The following is a 19993-nucleotide window of genomic DNA, read 5'->3' on the forward strand; positions in this document are numbered from 1 at the left end:
GTGGAAACTGGACCTACTGTTTTAAATTTGGCATGGCAATCTTGAAAACTCCTCGGACCAATTTACCGCCTGCTTTTGCACCCAGCTTGTAAAGATAGGCTGATACATAGGGCCCCAATAATACTAAACATTTTCTACTTAAAGGAATACTTACGGCAAAAAAAAAATGATATTTACTCACCCGGGGCATCCCTCAGCCTCCTGAAGCTGGATGGTGCCCTCGCAGCCGCATTTCCAGCCTGTCGGCGGCTGCCGCCGAACCCGGAAGTAGCCGCCGGCGGGGACAGGACGATCGGAGCGGGGCTGCGAGGGCACCATCCAGCTTCAGGGGGCTGAGGGATGCCCCAGGTGAGTAAATATTTTTTTTTTTGCCTTAAGTATTCCTTTAAAGATCTGTGGTGAATTTACAGCAAAAATAAACATATTACTGTTTCCCCCATTATTCCCCCTCTTCATTTCTCCTATTTTTGCTGCTCCCCGCTGCCAATAAATAACTTAATTAATAAAATATAATTTTTAAACCTTTGGGCGAGATGGCTGCAATGTAAAGTGCTTCGGGGTCAGTACACAGTCTCCCTGTACTGCTGTGAGCTGAGAGATGAGCTGAGCTGAAGCCACACAAGGCAGATCTCCTCCCCCTGCTGTCTGGAGCTTGCAGAAAGGTCATGGATGGCTCATCAGATGATGTGCAGCAGGGGAGGGAGAGGCAGATAGCAGGGAGGAACAGCTGTTGTATTGTCTGACTCTTCCTGCAGCACAATATTCGTCTAACTAGACGAATAATTAGAAAGGAGCAGGTGAGAGACAGCACAGCAGTTTCTACAGGAGACAGGGAAAAAAAGATTAGTACTTGTGAAAGGAACATATCTATTCATTTAAATTGCATTTTGAAAAAGGGCCACAGAACCCCTTTAATTACAGACTTTACACCTAGGGTTTACTAAAGCATTTTACTTTTTTTTGTACATTCATTTTTTTGATTTGTGCATGTTCGCCACTTTTTTCCCTGAGATTTTGATAGTGCCATGTAACCCATGTTTTCTTTCAGTCCCACTGAAGTGCTCCAGGAATAGTTGTTTTTATGCTGAACAGGTATAAACCAATTGGATTGGTGTGTAACAGAGAAGGTGATTACCTTCAACTGATTAAGTTTATTAGTATTTTCTAGGGGAGTGGTGACGCTATTGTATCTTTCACTTTATTATGAGTTCCAGTGAGTTAAAGCAGCTGGAAAAAATGTATGTGTTAATTTAAGGTTGCAAATCAACATAATGTAAACATGTTAAAAGCAATGATTCACTTCTATGCCCACTGTATGTGTATAAATGCCTTCCAGTCTCGGAAGCTTCCTCTTCAGCAGTGAGCTAAGATTTAAAATACTTGCCTGATTGCTGTCAAAATTTCCCCGTCACCATCCCCGTTCGCCTCATACGAATCAATCTCCAAGTTCAGTTGGGGCATATCCACCAAACTGTGATAACATTGTAGAAGATTCAATGAATATATGCTCAATGTTACTTTTTTCAGACTTTCATCCTGTGTACATTTCTCGCTTAAGAGAAATGGAGTCATATACAATGCTAACACAAAACCAAGGCGAGTTCTATATTACAATTTCAGTATTTGCCCTCCTAGGTAGACCTTTCCAGGGTTGAAGTGCTGTGACCTTTAATTTCTTCTATTAATAAATCCATTTGGTTTGTGAGAAGAACTGCTGACCTTGTCTTCCCTAGACTCTCTCAGCATTCCATTCCCATGATTTATGATCCATTTATTTTATTCATTTTTTTTCCCAACCTTTCTACTCTCAGTTTTCTTTATCTACATTTTACAAATACATTTATCACCGTTATAGAGTATGCAAGTGCTTGTTGATGACATTGTGATAATTAAAAAAAACTGAACACTGTATTCTTTAATGCGAATTTCATAATCCATAAAGTTAATGTTTACTCTTTTATTAAAAATAAAGCTTCTTTTAAAAAGTATTGTTTTTATTTTGCAGGAAAAGTGCCACCAGTATTGGCCAGCTGAGCGATCTGCTCGATATCAATACTTTGTGGTTGATCCCATGGCTGAATATAACATGCCTCAGTACATTCTGAGGGAATTTAAGGTCACCGATGCTAGGGTAAGATTACAAAAGTTGCATGGAAAAATATGTTTTGCTGGAAAAACATGTATTTGCTCTCTTACTGAAATCTGCATAACAAAACATTTTAGGTAGGCAGTGTGGGGAACTTTAACAATGTACTACTGGTCTGAACAATCTTCTCCTTTGAGTGCTCTTTTTTTCCTTTGGGACACAGACAGCAATACCAATCTCAATATCAATACCAATCCCCCCCCCCCTCAAAAAAAAAATAGAAAGAAAAACATGCTCCTGACCCATTAATTTAACATACAAACTTCAAAGCACAAAGCAAAGATTTAAAAACATTAGGGAAGGGCAAGGCATGCATATCAATGAATAACTTTTATGTAATGTGATTGTTTGTTTTCTGGTTGATATCCTGTCTCTCTTTAGTAAAAATGAAACTATCATAAAAAATACAAACTGTAAGTAGCCAGGCTTACTAATTTAGCAAGTAATAAGTAATAAGCTCTATGTAGCATTTTGAGTACAATAAACTTGTCCCTGGCCAAGATACAGGCTTTCATACAAAATGATACCTCTAACTCCAGAGTTGAGATATCCCTCTTCCATTTTAGAAAGAGATTATCCATCTTAATCAAGAAAGTGGGTAGTATTGATTTGTACAAAGCAGATAAAGCCTTAGGGTCCTTTTACACAATATCAGTTGCTGTCAATTGTAACTGAAAGGACAAATGATGTGCAGTCCATATTTCCCTATGGCCTCTTTCACACTGTACGCTGAAAAACTAAAGCTTTTTCACAATGCACTGCTATGGAGAAATGAAAAAAAAACGCATTAAAATGCAACGCATAGCATTTTTATAAAAACGTATTAAAGGGTCACTTAAGCCATAAAAATAAAAAAAAATGAGTTTTACTAACCCCCTGCAGCCATCCGACGCCCTCGTAGTCTTGATGGGATCCTCCTGTCACCACCACCAGCTACTTCCGTTTTAGGCGACAGGCCCGAAAGGCCTTGCCACATGCGTCTGCTTCTACGCGTTCCTGTCCGCAATAGCGCTCTCTATACTGCTATTGCGGATGGGAACGTGAAGAAGCAGACGTGTGGCCAGGACTGCCGCCTAAAGTGAAAGTAGCTGCCAGCTGGAGACAGGATCAGATCGAGACTGCGAGGGCACAGGATGGCTGCAGGGGGCTGGTTGAAGCCCCAGGTGAGTAAAACTCATGTTTCTTTTTTATGGCTTAAGCATGCCTTTAAGTATAAAAGGGCCCTTAGCGAGAAGTTGTATTGCCGCTGTCCCCTCTGCTGGAAAGAAGAAGATAGACGGGGATCCCTTACCATTCCTAAATTGGTCTTAAAAAGCTGGTGATGCCAACATTTAGTCGCATCTCTCAGGCTTTTACTATCCCATCCATGTGCCCCCTTTTCCCACACTCCAGAGGACATGTGGTACCCTGAACTCCCCTTCATTTTATTTTTATTTTTCCTCCCTTTCTCCTCACGCCCTTTCTTTTAATTTTTCCCCTATTTTTCAGCTTACTTAAAGGACAACCGAGGTGACATGTGACATGATGAGATAGACATGTGTCTGTACAGTGCCAAACACACCAATAACTATGCTGTGTACCTGTTTTTCTTTCTCTGCCTGAAACAGTTAAACATCAGGTATGCAAGTGACAGTTTCTGTCATGACAGACGTTGGGACAGGAGTACGGGGCCAGGGAGCCGGGCAGACGTGTGCGCATGCGCACTAATATGCAGGGGGTGTCACAAGAGACCTAGAGCCCATTTTTAAACGGGCTCAGGTCTTCTAGTAATGATATATAATGAAAATAGTCAAGAAGGTAGAAACTAATTTACGGATACAGCTTAACTGTTTCTAAGCAAAGAACAATTATAAAGAAATATGGTGATTATTTTGTAATTATATGCACTCTTTCCCTTAGGATGGTCAGTCTCGTACTGTACGACAGTTTCAGTTTACTGATTGGCCAGAACAAGGTGTGCCAAAATCAGGAGAAGGTTTCATCGACTTCATTGGTCAAGTGCACAAAACTAAAGAGCAGTTTGGTCAAGATGGCCCAATATCTGTCCATTGCAGGTACTACATCATAAAAATTTCTATGTATAGGTGCTCATGAAAGAATGTTCAGCCATGCTGCATGCTTTTATTGAAAATGCAAGGTGCTTATATGTAGGTTTATATCTTGCTTAACCCTTGATGGTCTTTTATTTTATTTTCATAGTTAAGCTTTTGGTGTGTGTGTGTGTGTGTGTGTGTGTGTGTGTGTGTGTGTGTGTGTGTGTGTGTGTGTGTGTGTGTGTGTGTGTGTGTGTGTGTGTTTTTAAACTTTGCAATGATGTGCATATACAAATACAACTCATAACAAGGCATTTCCAGACATTTGCAAACTCAATTACAAACATTGCAATGTTACAGGTTTTTTTGTGCGCAAATGTATCACACTCTAGGCATATACAGGCACAGAAATATGGGGTGTTCTGTCCACAGGGGAGGACTGGCCCAGGGGGACGGGGGGCAATTGCCCCCCGGGCCGCCCGAATCTTAAGTAATTAGGGCCGGCCGCTGCTATACGCAGCGGCCGCAGACATACCACAGGTGACAGGTTCGCAGTGAGGATCGCAACCTCGCGCAATATTTCCCGGCAAGTTGAAGTATCCAATCAAAGAAGGGGCTGAGGCGGCCGGCCGTGGTGTGCCCTTGTGTGTGGCTGCGCCTGCGGTGGATGTGAGCGGCACAAGGACACAAATAGCTTAGGTCCTCTCCGGCCCAGTGGGTTGACCCTGCTTGACTCCGCCCCCCCGCCTGGAGCCATTGCCGCCCGCAACGTGCTGCTGTGCCTGCGGTGTCATCGGAGTGAGCTGTCTCACTCTTCAGCTTTCTGTGCTGGGGGGGCTGGGGGCCTGGAGCTGTGGCTACGAGTGGCTGGCTGGAGGAGTCGGACACAGTCTTCTCCTGTGCTGCTGTGCCTGAGGTGTCGTCGGAGTGAGCTGTCTCACTCTTCAGCTTTCTGTGCTGGGGGGGCTGGGGGCCTGGAGCTGCGGCTACGAGTGGCTGGCTGGCTGGCTGTCCTGGCTGGAGGAGTCGGACACTCTGGGGGCTTGGAGTCGGAGATGCCACCTATAGCTGCTTGCTGCTGTGGAGGAGGAGGAGGTGTAGGACTGAGGAGACAGGAGGATAGAGGATGTCGGGTCCAGGTTGCCAGAGGAGAAGGTGTTTTTTTATAAATTTTGTTTCTGTACTTCTTCTCCCTTCTTGTCACTGAGTTACTCACACTTTGCTGCCTGCCTGCTACTGCTGTCAACTTCAATTCTCTGCCCAGGCCAGTGCCCTCTGAGTTTTTTTTTGTGTGATAATCATCTCCATTCTGACCCTGGCCTGAGGGGGAACGTTTTTTCTTCTTGTGGTGTGATTGGCGGCAGGGGAGGGGGGAGGCAGGCAGTTAGGCACTGTCAAACAGGTAGTTGGGGGGGGGGGGGTAGGTGTCAGACAAGTAGTTTGTATGGTGGGTGGGCAGGAGTGGGGTCAGGCATCACCAGGTAGGTAGATTCGTGTGTGTGTGTGTGGGGGGGGGGGGGGGTTGTTTAAAGGAGTTATCAGGCATTTTTAATGAAGTAAGTGCTACTTACCCAGGGCTTCCTCCAGCCCCACGCTCCCAGCATGTCCCTCGCCGCAGCTCTGCAGTCAGCCATTCGCTGCAGCTGCCTCCCAGTCCCCGGCGATGGCACCAGTCCGACCTGGATGTCAGCCTGTACTGCGCCTGTGCGAGCAGCACTGTCAATCACCGCCACGTGGACCGGAGTGTACTGCGCAGGCGCAGTAGTTCTGCATCTGCACAGTACGCTCTGGTCCATGTGGCGGTGATTGACAGCGCCGCTCGCACAGGCGCAGTCGGCCTGACGTCATCGCCGGGGGCTGGGAGGCAGCGGCAGCGAACAGCTGACTGCAGAGCTGCGGCAAGGGACATGCTGGGAGCTTGGGGCTGGACGAGCCCTGGGTAAGTAGCACTTATTTTCATAAAAAAAAAACTCCTAACTCCTTTAAGGTTAGGCATCAGACACAGACAGGTAGATTGTGCGGAGAAATGGGGTTAGGCATCGTGTGTGTGTGTGTGTGTGTGTGTGTGTGTGTGTGTGTGTGTGTGTGTGTGTGTGTGTGTGTGTGTGTGTGTGTGTGTGTGTGTGTGTGTGTGTGTGTGTGTGTGTGTGTGTGTGTGTGTGTGTGTGTGGCTGGGGCTGTTAGTCATCACAATTTGAAGATTTGCAGATATGGCTTTGGGCTGGGGATGCCGTGAAACGGGCCTCTAGTTTGTGTTGTCCCCCCAGGCCAAAAGGTCCCAGTCCTCCCCTGTCTGTCCACCAAACATGATTTCAAATTTTTGGAAATTATAGTCTGCGAATGGAAATAAAATGAAAATGTTTTAATAATAAATTACATAGTTTGTGTTACATTGAAATACGTATTATCAATGGCTTGAATGGACATGGAGTTAGTTTAAATGAAAATATATACTGTAGGTACAATTTCGTATACTTTGTTTTCAGGTCTCTGGTTACTGAAGTTTTACTTAGAGTGCTCTCATAAGTCATTCTATTTAGAGGAGGTAAAGAGTTAACTAATCTTATTCATGAGTCTTTGGAGGGAAAATAAAATTTTTCCCATTTTAAAAGTACTTCTTTCCTATTAAAAATGCAAGGTAGTAGGTGTTTAGAAGGCATTGGGCCCAATCCAATTCACCTTTTCTCCTACGTTTTCTCCTAGGTGATAGTTTCAAATTCTAAATAAAATGCCTCTTAAGCCACCAGCAAGAAAGAAAATACTCAGGATAACTTTGGCAGTGCTTTTTTGACTACTTTTCTGTACTTTTTCAATTGCTGAGTGCAAAAGTTAATTTTTTTTTCGAAAGCATGTCATCTTTATTGGAACAAAAACAGAATATCTAAATGCAGGGAGGATGCTATATACAAGCATGTGACCAGACATCAAATATAACTTACCTAATAGATAAAGGTGGATTCAACTACATGCATCAGGACCTGTGCAAAGTAATATCTGTGTAGGGGAAGTACACCAACAAGAGACTTATAACAATTTAACTTGGGTCCAATAGGACCCCTGGCCACGCCGGGCCACCAACCACCACGAAGCACCAACTTAAAAACATAGCTGAAACAAATAGTACAAATTTGAGGCAAAAGGTACCCCAATCGGCAAAGAAGAGAAAAGATCAGGTGTACTGTGGTTGTATTGGTTGTATCTAACTATCCCATATCATATGGTATTTATTATCTGTGTGCTGATATACAGCCTCATGAAATGAGAGAATTATGCTAACTGCTCTAACCCAAGTCTGCCATAGTGAGCTTCGAGGGCTGAATCCAACATTGTGTAAGAACCTTGTGAGCAATTTGAAGTGTATTGAGTAGGAAAAGTTTTTTATATTTGTTACGAGAGCCAAGGGGAACTATATTCAGGAGACATAGTTTAGGGTCTAATACAATGGAGCATCCCATTCTGTTGTATAAAAACAGCACTACGTGTTGCCAATAAATGTTCATTTCAGGGGAGGACCATATCATATGGTACCTTGGGAAACAGCACATTTGGGACAGAGAGGTGAGTAACCTTGGTGGAATCTGGATAGACAAACGGGTAAGATAAACTCTATGAAGAACATAGAGGCTAAGCAGCCTGGTGGGAAATCCTAGAACAGCGCTGAGCAAACTACGGCGCTGTACTTCAGAGAACTCTCCAATGTCCTGCTCCCACTGTAACGTCCTAGCATAGGCACTATGCGTACCCTGCAACCTGGATTGCACTATAAAGGACTGAGATTAACTAGCTAGAAGAGCATCCATTCACCAGACTAAGTATATCTGAGTCAGCAAGGTTAACAGGGATGGTAGGGAACTGGGATCTGAGGGCATGGCAAAACTGTACATAGTAAAATCTCATAGAGCTGATAGGTGAAAGCTGACAGATAATTGATCAAAAGGGACAATGCCTCCAGAGTCCAGAAACTGGTGCAGGTAGAGGATCCCTCCGCTGATCCACAGGCGAGCATTAGTAAGTTTATGTAGTCCAGGAAGATCCCAGTTCTCTCAGAGAAGAGTAAATTTGAGTCTATCTCAGGTATTTATAGGCATTGTCCCAGACTTATCGGTCTGACAAAATGTTCTAGGAAAGGATTTAAGGTGATAATACTGTTTGGCACTGGTAGAAATTACACTAAGGGGGGTCAATCTGCTTTATAGGTGGTATATCTGATAATAAATTACACAATCTTTCCCGGTTAATTGTAAGGTCATGACATATGTGGGATATGTGGGATAATTGTGAGGCTAAATAGTAGATGTGACGGTTGGGGGCTGCTATTCCCCTGAGATCCCTGGGACCTTGGAGGGTCTGGAGGGAAAGGAAATCCCTGCCTCTGTTCCATAATAACTGTATAAGGAGGGCAGGGCCGATTCTAGACTTCTTGCTGCCTGATCCAAACTTGTGAGGATTCCAGGTATAGGTGCCCCCAGTATTGGTAGCCAGGTACAGTTGCCATCAGTATAGGTTAGCCAGGTACAGTTGCCCCTAGTATAGGTTGGCCAGGCACTTTCTTCACTTCCTGTTTCTGCCTGGTGCTGCCCCCAGAGGAAGTCGCCTCACTTGGCATCATGGGCAGACCGTGCCTGAAAGAGGGAATTAAGTTTAGCAACGGTGCTCAATTTTGAGATTAATTGGAGCATTCCACGAGATATACAAAACTTTAGGGAGTAACATCATCTTGAAGAGGTTAGCCCGACCTGCCCAAGATTGACTAGAGGTTTAGGCCAAGCTTGGAACTTGACAGGGAGATGTTGCAACAAGGGCACCCAGTACAGGGAGCCAAAGTCCTGTGAGGATCTAGACACCCTTATTCTTAAATATGTAATCTCTGACGCTCACTGTAAAGGAGAAGAGGCATGAGGCAGGGTTGAGGGAAAGATATCTATGGGAAGGATTAAGGACTTGGTCCAGTTAATCCACAGGCCAGAAATTTGGCCAAAAGTGTCTATAAAATACCTAGATTATTGGAGAAAGAGGCCAGGATCAGCTAAATACAGGAGCATGTCATCTTTTCAAAATTGTTGCCTTTTTCAGATTATGAAACTGCAGGTCGAATCTGATCAAGGCAGCAAGGAGTTCTAACATGAGATCAAATAGAAGAGGGGACATTGGGCACCCCTGCCTTATGCCTCTAGTGTGTGGGAAGGTGTCAGTGATTCAACCATTTATTTGAATTTGAGCATGAAGGTTAGTGTGTAGTAGCTTCACCAAGGCTATAAACCGGGGTTGAATATTACATTGGCAAAGTACAGCAAATAAATAATCCTACTTAAAGAGACACTGAAGCGAAAAAAAAATATGATATAGTGAATTGGTTGTGTACTATGAATAATTACTAGAAGATTAGCAGCAAAGAAAATATTCTCATACTTTTATTTTCAGGTATATAGTGTTTTTTCTAACATTGCATCATTCTATAATATGTGCAGATTACACAACACTCAGCATTCAAAATGAGTCTTTCAGAGCAGTCTGTGAAGTAATGACCTCTCCTCTAGCAGAGAAAAAGTAAACAGTCCACTTGCAGTTGAGATAATAAAAGTCAGATAACAGCCCTCTCCACGACTAACTTAGTCGGAGAGCTTAATGGCTTGTTTGCATAGAGATAACAACTGGAGTTTCTCAACTCTTCCTGTACTGGAAACAATTAGACTGATGTATCTGATCTTAATGTTTTATTTCTTAGCTGTACTACACATACAAATCATAATATCATAATTTTTTTTCCGCTTCAGTGTCTCTTTAATGATATTAAATGCCTTGGCCGCATCTAAGAAACAATGACACTAGTCCCGACATTCTCCTAATGGACCTGGCGGTTATGATTTTATTAAGTGGAGTGAAAGAATCTTGGCGAGGATCTTAGTATCCATGTTCGTATGCTCATAGGTGGCCAGCTTTACTCTGTAAAAATCGTCCCGTCCTTTGCAGGTGCATTCATGCACAATTTTAAGAGTTACTTTATTTACCAAAATGTAGCATTTGCCAGATATTGTAGTGTCTGATGGCACTACATAGATGACTTATTTGCTGTCTAGAGGATTGACATTGAATTGCTATTTGACTTCCATGGTGAGTTAAACCAATTTCATGCCAACATCAGATTTGAGGTTACTTATGATAGACTGGAGATACATTATTTCCTAATACAACCATCAGATGTCATGGCGATGCCTTGGTCTCAGACTTTTATCAGAAACCCACTGGCTATAACCAACTCCTACGCTTTAAGAGCTTTCATCCACCTGCTGTCTTCAACTCAGTTGCCAGGAGTTGGTTACTCCGGGTCAAAATAATTGTTTCTGATAGTACCAAAGTTGAAGAAAGGAGACAGCAGATGGTTGAACAATTCTCGGAGTGTGGGTGAGTTACTCCAGGTGGAGCCCTACAGGATTGTATCCCCGGATAGGGAGTCTGACACCAAGAAATCGGGTGACACAGGCCCACGTCGGCCTTTTATTTGCTAGTACCATGGTCTTTCAGATGGTTATGTCATATATTAAGAGACATTGGTACATATTGGGTAGTGCATACTCGGAGGTACCTGAGCTCCTTACACCTCCAATACCTGACTATAAAAGGAATGAGACTGTGGGCAGTAGATTGTTGTTGTTATTATTATTATTTTTTTTTTTTATTTATATAGCGCCAACATATTCCGCAGCGCTTTGCAAAGCACAATAAGACGACAAGGGGAACATAGATATACTAACAAATTGTAAAACAGAGTTCCAAGCAGCACAAATATTGTGACAAAAACAGTAAACATTAGGAGGAGGACCCTGCCCTTGCGAGCTTACAATCTAGTGGGTAGTGGGGGACACATTAGGTAAGGGGGTGAAAGATGGATGAGGCAGTGATCCTTTGCCTCTGATTACATTGTGTCAGATAAGTAAATAAGGGCTATAGAATGTTATAAGCTTGTCTGAAAAGGTGTGTTTTAAGAGTGCGTTTGAAGATGTCCAGGTTTGGAGCATGATGTACAGGCTGTGGAAGAGAGTTCCAGATAAGAGATGATGCTCATGTAAAGTCTTGGATGCGAGCAGGAGAGGAGGTGATCAGCTTAGAGGCCAGGAGAATTTCTTGGGAGGAGCGGAGGTTGCGGGAGGGACAATAGCTTGAGATTAGTGATGAGAAAGCCCTCATGGAGGGCTTTGTATGTTAGAGTCAGGAGTTTGAACTGGATCCTCTGGGTAAGAGGTAACCAGTGGAGAGAACGGCATAGTGGGGCTGCATCGGAAGAGCGTGTGGAGAGGTGAATGAGGCGGGCCGCTGAATTTAGAAGGGATTGGAGAGGTGCTAGCCTTTTTTGTGGTAGCCCACAGAGCAGGGTGTTGCAGTAGTCTAGGCGGGAGATGATTAAGGCATGTACAAGCATCTTGGTGGCCTCTTGTGTGAGGAAGGGACGGATACGGAATATATTTTTGAGCTGGAAATAGCATTGTTGAGAGCAGAAATTCCACCCATCTTGAGAGATATTGGGCCCTTTCTTGGTATTAAACGTTTGGGTTCATTCCCTTATCTGTCATGCAGTGAGTGCTAACACATTAGAAGTGGGGCTTCCTTTGGTGATGACTTTCAGATAAGGTATCACCTCACCTGCCAGAGCACCTGTATGTGAATATGCTTTCTTGCCCTTGTGGCTTAAAATATGTGGGTAAAACTACACAGAAGGTATGTGACCGTATCTAACAACAAAGGTGCTATGTCAAGGGGGGAAACTTCTGATTTACAGTGGGATGCGAAAGTTTGGACAACGTTGTTAATCGTCATGATTTTCCTGTATAAATCATTGGTTGTTACGATAAAAAATGTCAGTTAATTATATTGTATAGGAGACACACACAGTAATAATTGAGAAGTAAATGAAGTTTATTGGATTTACAGAAAGTGCGCAATAATTGTTTAAATAAAATTAGGCAGGTGCATAAATTTGGGCACCACAAAAAAGAAATAAAATCAATATTCAGTAGATCCTCCTTTTGCAGAAATTACAGCCTCTAAACGCTTCCTGTACGTTCCAATGAGAGTCTGGATTCTGGTTGAAGGTATTTTGGACCATTCCTCTTTACAAAACATCTCTAGTTCATTCAGGTTTGATGGCTTCCGAGCATGGACAGCTCTCTTTAACTCACACCACAGATTTTCAATTATATTTAGGTCTGGGGACTGAGATGGCCATTCTAGAACATTGTACTTGTTCCTCTGCATGAATGCCTTAGTATATTTTGAGCATTGTTTAGGGTCGTTGTCTTGTTGAAAGATCCATCCCCGGCGCAGCTTCAGCTTTCTCACTGATTCCTGGACATTGGTCTCCAGAATCTGCTGATACTGAGTGGAATCCATGCGTCCCTCAACTTTGACAAGATTCCCAGTCCCTACACTGGCCGCACAGCCCCACAGCAGGATGGAATCACCACCATATTTTACTGTAGGTAGCAGGTGTTTTTCTTAAAATGCTGTGTTGTTTTTCCTCCATGCATAATGCCCTTTGTTATGCCAAATAACTAAATTTTAGTTTCAGCAATCCACAGCACCTTATTCCAAAATGAAGTTGGCTTGTCCAAATGTGCTTTAGCATACCTCAAGCGGCTCTGTTTGTGCTGTGGGCAGAGAAAAGGCTTTCTCTGCATACAGCATCTCCTTGTGTAAAGTGTGCCGAATGGTTGAACGATGCACAGTGACTTTGTCTGCAGCAATATGATGTTGTAGGTCTTTGGTGCTGGTCTGTTGGTTGACTCTGGCTATTCTCACCATTCGTTGCTTCTGTTTATCCGAGATTTTTCTTGGTCTGACACTTCAAGCCTTAACTTGAACTGAGCCTGTGGTTTTCCATTTCCTCAATATGTTCCTAACTGTGGAAACAGACAGCTGAAATCTCTGACACAGCTTTCTGTATCCTTCCCCTAAACCATGATGGTGAACAATCTTTGCCTTAAGGTGATTTGAGAGTTGTTTTGTGACCCCCATGTTGCTACTCTTCAGAGAAAATGTAAAAGGGGAGGGACACTTACAATTAACCTCCTTAAATACTCTTTCCTATAATTGGATTCACCTGTGCATGTAGGTCAGGGGTCACCGAGCTTACCAAGCCAATTTGAGTTCCAATAATTAGTTCTAAAGGTTTTGGAATCAATAAAATGACAACAGTGCCCAAATTTGTGCACCTGCCTAATTTTATTTAAACAATTATTGCGCACTTTCTGTAAAGGCAATAAACTTCATTTCACTTCTCAAATATCACAGTGTGTGTCTCCAATATGATATATTTAACTGACTTTTTTTTATCATAACAACCAACGATTTATACAGGAAAATAATGACGATTAACAACATTGCCCAAACTTTCGCATCCCACTGTAAACGCATACAAATAAGAAGTACATTTCTTACAGAGTAAAAGTGAGTAATGAGCCATAAATTACTTTTCTCTTATGTTGCTGTCACTTACAGTAACCAACAGGTTTTGGGCTAGTCCATCTCTCCATAGGGGATTATCAGCATGGCCTTTATTCTTTATTCTTTATTCTTTATATACACTCCCTGAAAAAGATTTATACAAACATGCTGGCCAGTCTATCTGCTCACTGTACACTTTTTTGGCAGTTGGATAGAGCAACTGCCATTCACTAAGTGCTTTTGAAAATAAAAAAAAACCATGAGAACTCCCCATGAGGATATGAGCTAGTCCAAAACCTGTCAATTATGTTAGATTTCTACTACTTACTGTAAGTGACAGCAACAAAGAAGAAAAGTAATGTATGGCTTATTTTACTCTGGAAGAAACATACTTCTTATTTCTATGTGTTTACATAAATTGTAAATTTTAAGATTTTCGCCACAGTGGTCAATAAACAAAATTTAGCTTAATGCGTAGTTTATATTAATAACTCTAAACCACGGAAGTGGAATTGTTTCAAACTGGCAAAGTGTGCATGCGCAGCAGAGGGCTCACATCCCTGTTGCAATGGTGATCCGCCGGGCAGCGGAAGTGTCAGACATGCCTTTAGCTTCTCTTGGGTTTCAGCAACATCAGCAATTTCCCTGAAAGCCAGACAGGAGAAATACCGACTAACAGCTTGTACAATAAGTTAGTTGATTTGGGAGTTGATTCACTTTGTAGGACAAGATCCAGGGACATGGCACTTTGGCCCAATAGGCTGCCTGTCAAGTGACAGGCAGCCTATTGGGCCAATCAAAGTGCGGGGATCTTTTCCTACAAAGTCACTGGACCTGACAGGTTCCAGGGTGGGACAAATGGAGCAGCCGTTCGTTTTGGGGGTTACGCGAGTAAGTTACAGCAGTAGCGTGCATACTAAATTTTACATGCGCTGCCGCACTAAGCTGCGCCGCTTGAGCTTAGTACATCAGCTCCTACTGATTTGTATGTGAGCCAGATGTAGCCATCAAAAGAGCCACATCTAGCTCCCGAGCCATAGGTTCCCTACCCCTGTTATAACTTATCTCAAGCTGCAAGCTGCATATCTGGATGTTAAATTATTCATTGTTGGGTTTATTTTAATCTAAAACTATGCTAGCCATTTAAAAAAGGGATGCACTGACATCTTCAGGAATTCCTTATCTATAGTATATAGCTTGTCTTGTACCTAAAATGTGTAAACCAGACAGTCTCCCAGATTAATTAATACAGGCCCATAAAGACTTGCAACTCAGGTGAATTGAACTTATTATTAAGATCTTCTTGGGTTCCTTTTCCAAGCGTGTACAGGTGCCACCCAAAACCCCAAAACCCTCATTTGAAACTATCAAGAACAATCATTTTATAAAACCACTAGCAGACCCAAGTCCATTTAAAAATGGGCTCTAGGTCAGTGTAGCCACATGTTACTGCGCACGCGCGCACCCGCTGCAAACGTGCGCGCATGCACACACCCGGCCCCCTGCTCAAACGCCCGCCCGGCTCCTTGGCCCTGTCCTCCTGTTTCTCTGAGGCTGGGTCCAGAAAAGTTCAGTCAGAAAAGTCTGATCTGCATGCTTGTTCAGGGTCTATTGCTAAGTGTACTGAAGACAGAAGCTGAGCAGGACAGCCAGGCAAAATGCATTATTTAAAAGGAAATGAATATGTCAGCCTCCAGATCCCTCACAGTTCAGGTGTGCTTTAAGCACTTGGCAAATGGCTTTTACAGTCTTTACACAATTGTTGTGAAAACAGTTAGTACAATGTACAGCAGTGTTTGCTACTAGCAAATAAGTAGGGGAGCTATCTTGAGATGGAGGTCAAAAGTAAGTTACCCTATAATAATTTTGTTAAAGGACCTTATCATAGTTAGGCTCTTGTTCCTTCCTAAGCTATACTAGCAAACTCTTACTACTTTCACCTTGTGCAAATATTTTGTTTGATGCAATGCAACTTTTATAGTTAATGACACTAAAATCTCTCATTAGTATGGTCGTTATAGAAGCATATTGAGCCAGTAACGAGACAACCTTGGACCAGGGGCCATTGCTAGGTTCTTAAAAGATCTGGGCACCTCGGGCCACCAAAGATAAAGGTAGACTGCAGGGGGCTAAGCGCATCATGGCTGTGGGTGCCTAAAAATGGGTTTGGCCATGCTGTGGGTGTAGCCAACTGCAATTTAACAGTATAAATCAAGGAACCTGAGTTTTTCCCCAAAACACAGTTAGGCAAAGTGTTCCTAACGGTATTTAGACAACACCTAGGCGCGTAGGGGGTCACCATAGTAACCAGAGCAATTGCTATGGGGCCCGGATCCCTTAGCCGCTACAGGGGGGGGGGCCCCGTCTGTCCAGCTGCCTATTTTTGTTTTATGGGTTTTGGGTTTTTTTTAATCATGGGCCCAGGGCCCATCCAGGTATGCCAGAGTGACCTCTCCCCCCTCCCCCCATTGCAGAGACCTTGGCTGGTAAAATAGGACTATTTTTCAACTGCTGCCTCTCTTCACATTCCCCCTGACAGCTACTTTATTGTTCCGGCCTGGCCCGTAACACAGAAGAGCAGCACTGATTTTGGCCCTGCCCCTCCTCCCAGTGCTGCCTATGGCTCCACCCCTCCCACAGGTGGCTCCACCCCTCCTGCACATAGCTCTGCCCCTCCACCACGGCTGTGTGTGAAGCTCTGCCCCCTTCCTGCCTGTCTGCCTGCTCAAAGCATTGGAAGAGGGGGCAGTGGGGCACACACCTGTGCATCGATTCAGTGCGACGGCTGGCACTTCAGGGATGACAGGGCGGTTGATAAGGAGTGGGGACAGTGTGCATGTTTGTGGCGAGGTGCAGGCACTGGGTGGCAGTGCAACAGGTCAGGACAGAACCTACCTATTTGAGGGATGCATGTGGAAGTATTGTGTGACTTCTGTGCATGAGAGTGAGTGTGTGTGTGTAGGGGAGGGGGTGTATTGTGTGACTTCTGTGTATGAGAGTAAGTGTGTGTGTGTGTAGGGGAGGGGGTGTATTGTGTGACTTCTGTGCATGAGAGTAAGTGTGTGTGTGTGTGTGTGTGTGTGTAGGGGGTGTATTGTGTGACTTCTGTGCATGAGAGGGTGTGTGTGTGTGTGTGTGTGTGTGTGTGTGTGTGTGTGTGTGTGTGTGTGTGTGTGTGGTGTATTGTGTGACTTCTGTGCATGAGAGTAAGTGTGTGTGTGTGTGTGTGTGTGTGTGTAGGGGAGGGGGTGGATTTTGTGACTTCTGTGCATGATAGTTTGTGAGTGTGTGTATATTGTGTAACTTCTGTGCATTAGATTGTGTGTGTGTGCGTGTGTATGCGTGCGTGTGTGTCTGTGCGCGAGGGGGATGTCTGGTTTAATTTACTGGGCTTGATTCACTAAACCGTGATATGACAAATAGCACACCTTATTAAAGATATCACACCTTATCAAAGATATCACACCTTATCAAAGATAGCACACCTTATCAAAGTTAAACGCCTTATCAGAGTAGCATAGCGAGCGCTACGAACCCGCCGGGGCTCAGGGCAGGATGAGTGCCATTGCCAATTAGCAGGCATAAGTCCGTAGCACTCGCTATGCTACTCTGATAAGGTTTGCTATCTTTGATAAGGTGTGATATATTTGATAAGGTGTGATATTTTTGATAAGGTGTGCTATTTGTCATATCACGGTGTAGTGAATCAAGCCCACTGTGTGCATGAGAGTGTGAGTGTGTTTTTGTGGGGTAAGGGGGGGGGGGGGTGTTCACTTGCTGTGTAGGGAGGGGATCGATATCTCTCTGATTGCATCTCAATCAGAGAGGGATAGATTTGCTAGCCATATCGGGTCAGAATCGACTCGTATGGCTAGTGTAAGAGTATATATCGACTTTGTATGTGGAAGTGTATGAGATGTGTATCTACAGTGTGTGTGTGTTTGTGTGTGTGGCAGTGGTGTAGCTAGCAGCCCCTGCAGGTGGGAAGGGGGGAAAGCTGCAATCTAACAAATCCTGACGCCTCCTTCAGGCCCCTATGAAGTCGCCATTGAGGCGGGCCCATGAAAAAAATTTGCTATGGGGCCTAGTCATTTCTAGCTACGCCCCTGGCCTCAAATTCCACCAAAAACCATGCATATAATAAAGCAGCATTTCCCCCATAAAAAAACATAACAAAGCAGTGTTTCCCCCATGAGGTGGTGGTTCCACATCATGGATATGCAGACGATAAAGCTGTAGAAATTGCGTGAGGCTATCATGTCAATATTGACCAAAATCTGAGGAAGGCCATGAAGAATGAAAGCAATTCTGAAAGCAAAAAGACCTTGGCCTATATGCAATTAACTTTTTCTTGTGAGTTTTCTCCTGGTAGATAATTTTTTAATCTTCTATTTAAAGCGGAATATAACCCTGCATTTCAACTTTGCTCTAAAACATTATTTACAGTATATTATATGCAACCAGCATTTTTTTTTTTACTAGACCAGCATTGGAAGGGTTAGGGCCTGTTCAGACTATCTGCGTATGAAGAATGCGTTTAAAATCAAAGAAACGCAAGTTGAAAAACGCATGCGTTTTTCTTGCGTTCTAATGCGTATTTTATTGCGTTTTGCACACACACACGTGACCCAGGGGAAAAAAAAGAATTATGGGAACCGCAGAGGAAAACGGACGCTAAAAACGCAATAGTACGCGTTTTTGATACGCGTCCATAGACTTTCATTGCGTCCGTTTCTATGCGTGACGGACAGAACTGCGTGCAGCAATGCGGATGAGAAACGTATGCGTCTCATACGCATACATGTGAACTAGCCCATTCAAAAGCATTAGGAGCCGTTTCTATGCGTTTTTTGTACCCGTACGTGTTCCCTGAAAACGTCTAGGAACGCGCATAGGGCTTTAAAGTTCCTTTAGATTTCTGCAGACGCATCCGAAGCTGAAAAGAGATACATTTTGTTTACAGAAATGTATCTAAGTGTTTTATGTGACTCATCTCTCTGACTGAGAAGGAGCTTGGAGGACTGCCAAAGAGTGTGTAACTGTTTATCAATAGATACATAGAATGTAACAATCTGAACTTCTGCATATCTCTCCACGGAACTTGAAACGTCTGTGTTTAACCCTTCCAATGCTGGTCTAGTAAAAAAAAATATGCTTTTTGCATATAATATGCTGTAAATAATATTTTAGAGCGAAGTTGAAATGCAGGGTTATATTCCGCTTTAAAATAACTTTTCAGGACTTTGCAATTGAAAAAGTACCAAAAAGTAGATGGAAAAGTACGATCAAAACTATTTTAAGTATTTTCTTGCTTGTTGGTGGTTTAAAAGGCATTTTATTGACAAGTTTGAAACTATCACTTAAGAGAAAACTCAGGAGAAAAAGTTAATTGCTTATGGTTCCTTGTCTTCTCTATATGGGGTGAGTAGTGCAATATTGTCCCCATTAATTATCTGTACGTTTGTGAAAAAAGAAAGAATCAACTTTTACTTCACGTCCTCTATATGCTTCATTAAGATCTGCAGGGGAAGAGACATCGTTCATGTGCGTACATACTTTGTTGGCATTCCCTTCTAATCAATTACTGATGTGGAAATGATTTGGAGTGATTGATTGGCCAAACAGCCAGCCAGGATCTGACGTGTGTACAAGCACTTAAAGCCCATACCCATTATGCGATTTTTCCAATGACTGCCAATTTTTACAAGCGATCGTTTCTGTGATCTCACAACGTGGGTACAGGCATGCGATCACGCAAACAATGTTTGGCGACACGTGGTGATAACAACGTCACAGCAGATCGGATCTTTTAAGATCCCAAGAGACTCCACTCAAAGTACTGCAACTGCTTGACTTCCCTTCCCAATTCCCACCCGTCGTGTAACATCATGTGTACCCGCCAGCAGACAGGTGGATCGGGGAATGCTCGTTGTCAGGGGGCTTTGCTGGATCTATCTTCCTGCATCATTAAGGTGAGTATTCAGCTTTATAGGAAAGTTTTGTATGCTGTTTTGTACCGTATATACTCACATTTAAGTCGAGCCGCGTATAAGCCAAGGTACCCACTTTTCCCTCAGAAACCAGAAAAAACTGATTGACTCCCATATAAGCCCCCTTTCCAATAAAGTCCCCTCCCCACAGCTAGATGTGCCCCAGGATCACACAGGTGTGTCTCAAGAAGCCACTAGAAGATGTCATAGAAATGAGACACAGCAATCATCACACAGGAAGAATCCCCGATCATTGCGTCTCTGACACGTTGCTGTCACACTCTGCTCCACAAGCCAGGGGAGTCTTGAGCAGTGCACTCTGCACACCATGTTGCATGGGATGGAGGGGCACGGACACAGCAGGGATCCAGCTGGCAAGAGCAGGA

The 19993-nt window shown here is 43.5% G+C and overlaps 1 protein-coding gene and 1 long non-coding RNA gene across 2 annotated transcripts in view; one reads left to right on the plus strand and one right to left on the minus strand.

The window, feature by feature from the left end:
- LOC137509805 (receptor-type tyrosine-protein phosphatase S-like) overlaps positions 1–19993 on the plus strand; it is a 782862-nt gene that overhangs the window by 721452 nt on the left and 41417 nt on the right. Inside the window, exons 32-33 of the mRNA XM_068233857.1 lie at positions 2006–2131; positions 4046–4200. Of these exons, the coding sequence (XP_068089958.1) occupies positions 2006–2131; positions 4046–4200 (281 nt within the window). The remainder of the gene's footprint in view (positions 1–2005; positions 2132–4045; positions 4201–19993) is intronic.
- The window catches only part of LOC137509821 (uncharacterized), a 229904-nt gene that overhangs the window by 36728 nt on the left and 173183 nt on the right, over positions 1–19993 (minus strand). The gene's annotated exons all lie outside the window — the stretch shown is intronic.

This window comes from Hyperolius riggenbachi, chromosome 1 (assembly GCF_040937935.1).
Source record: "Hyperolius riggenbachi isolate aHypRig1 chromosome 1, aHypRig1.pri, whole genome shotgun sequence".
Lineage (NCBI taxonomy): Eukaryota > Metazoa > Chordata > Amphibia > Anura > Hyperoliidae > Hyperolius > Hyperolius riggenbachi.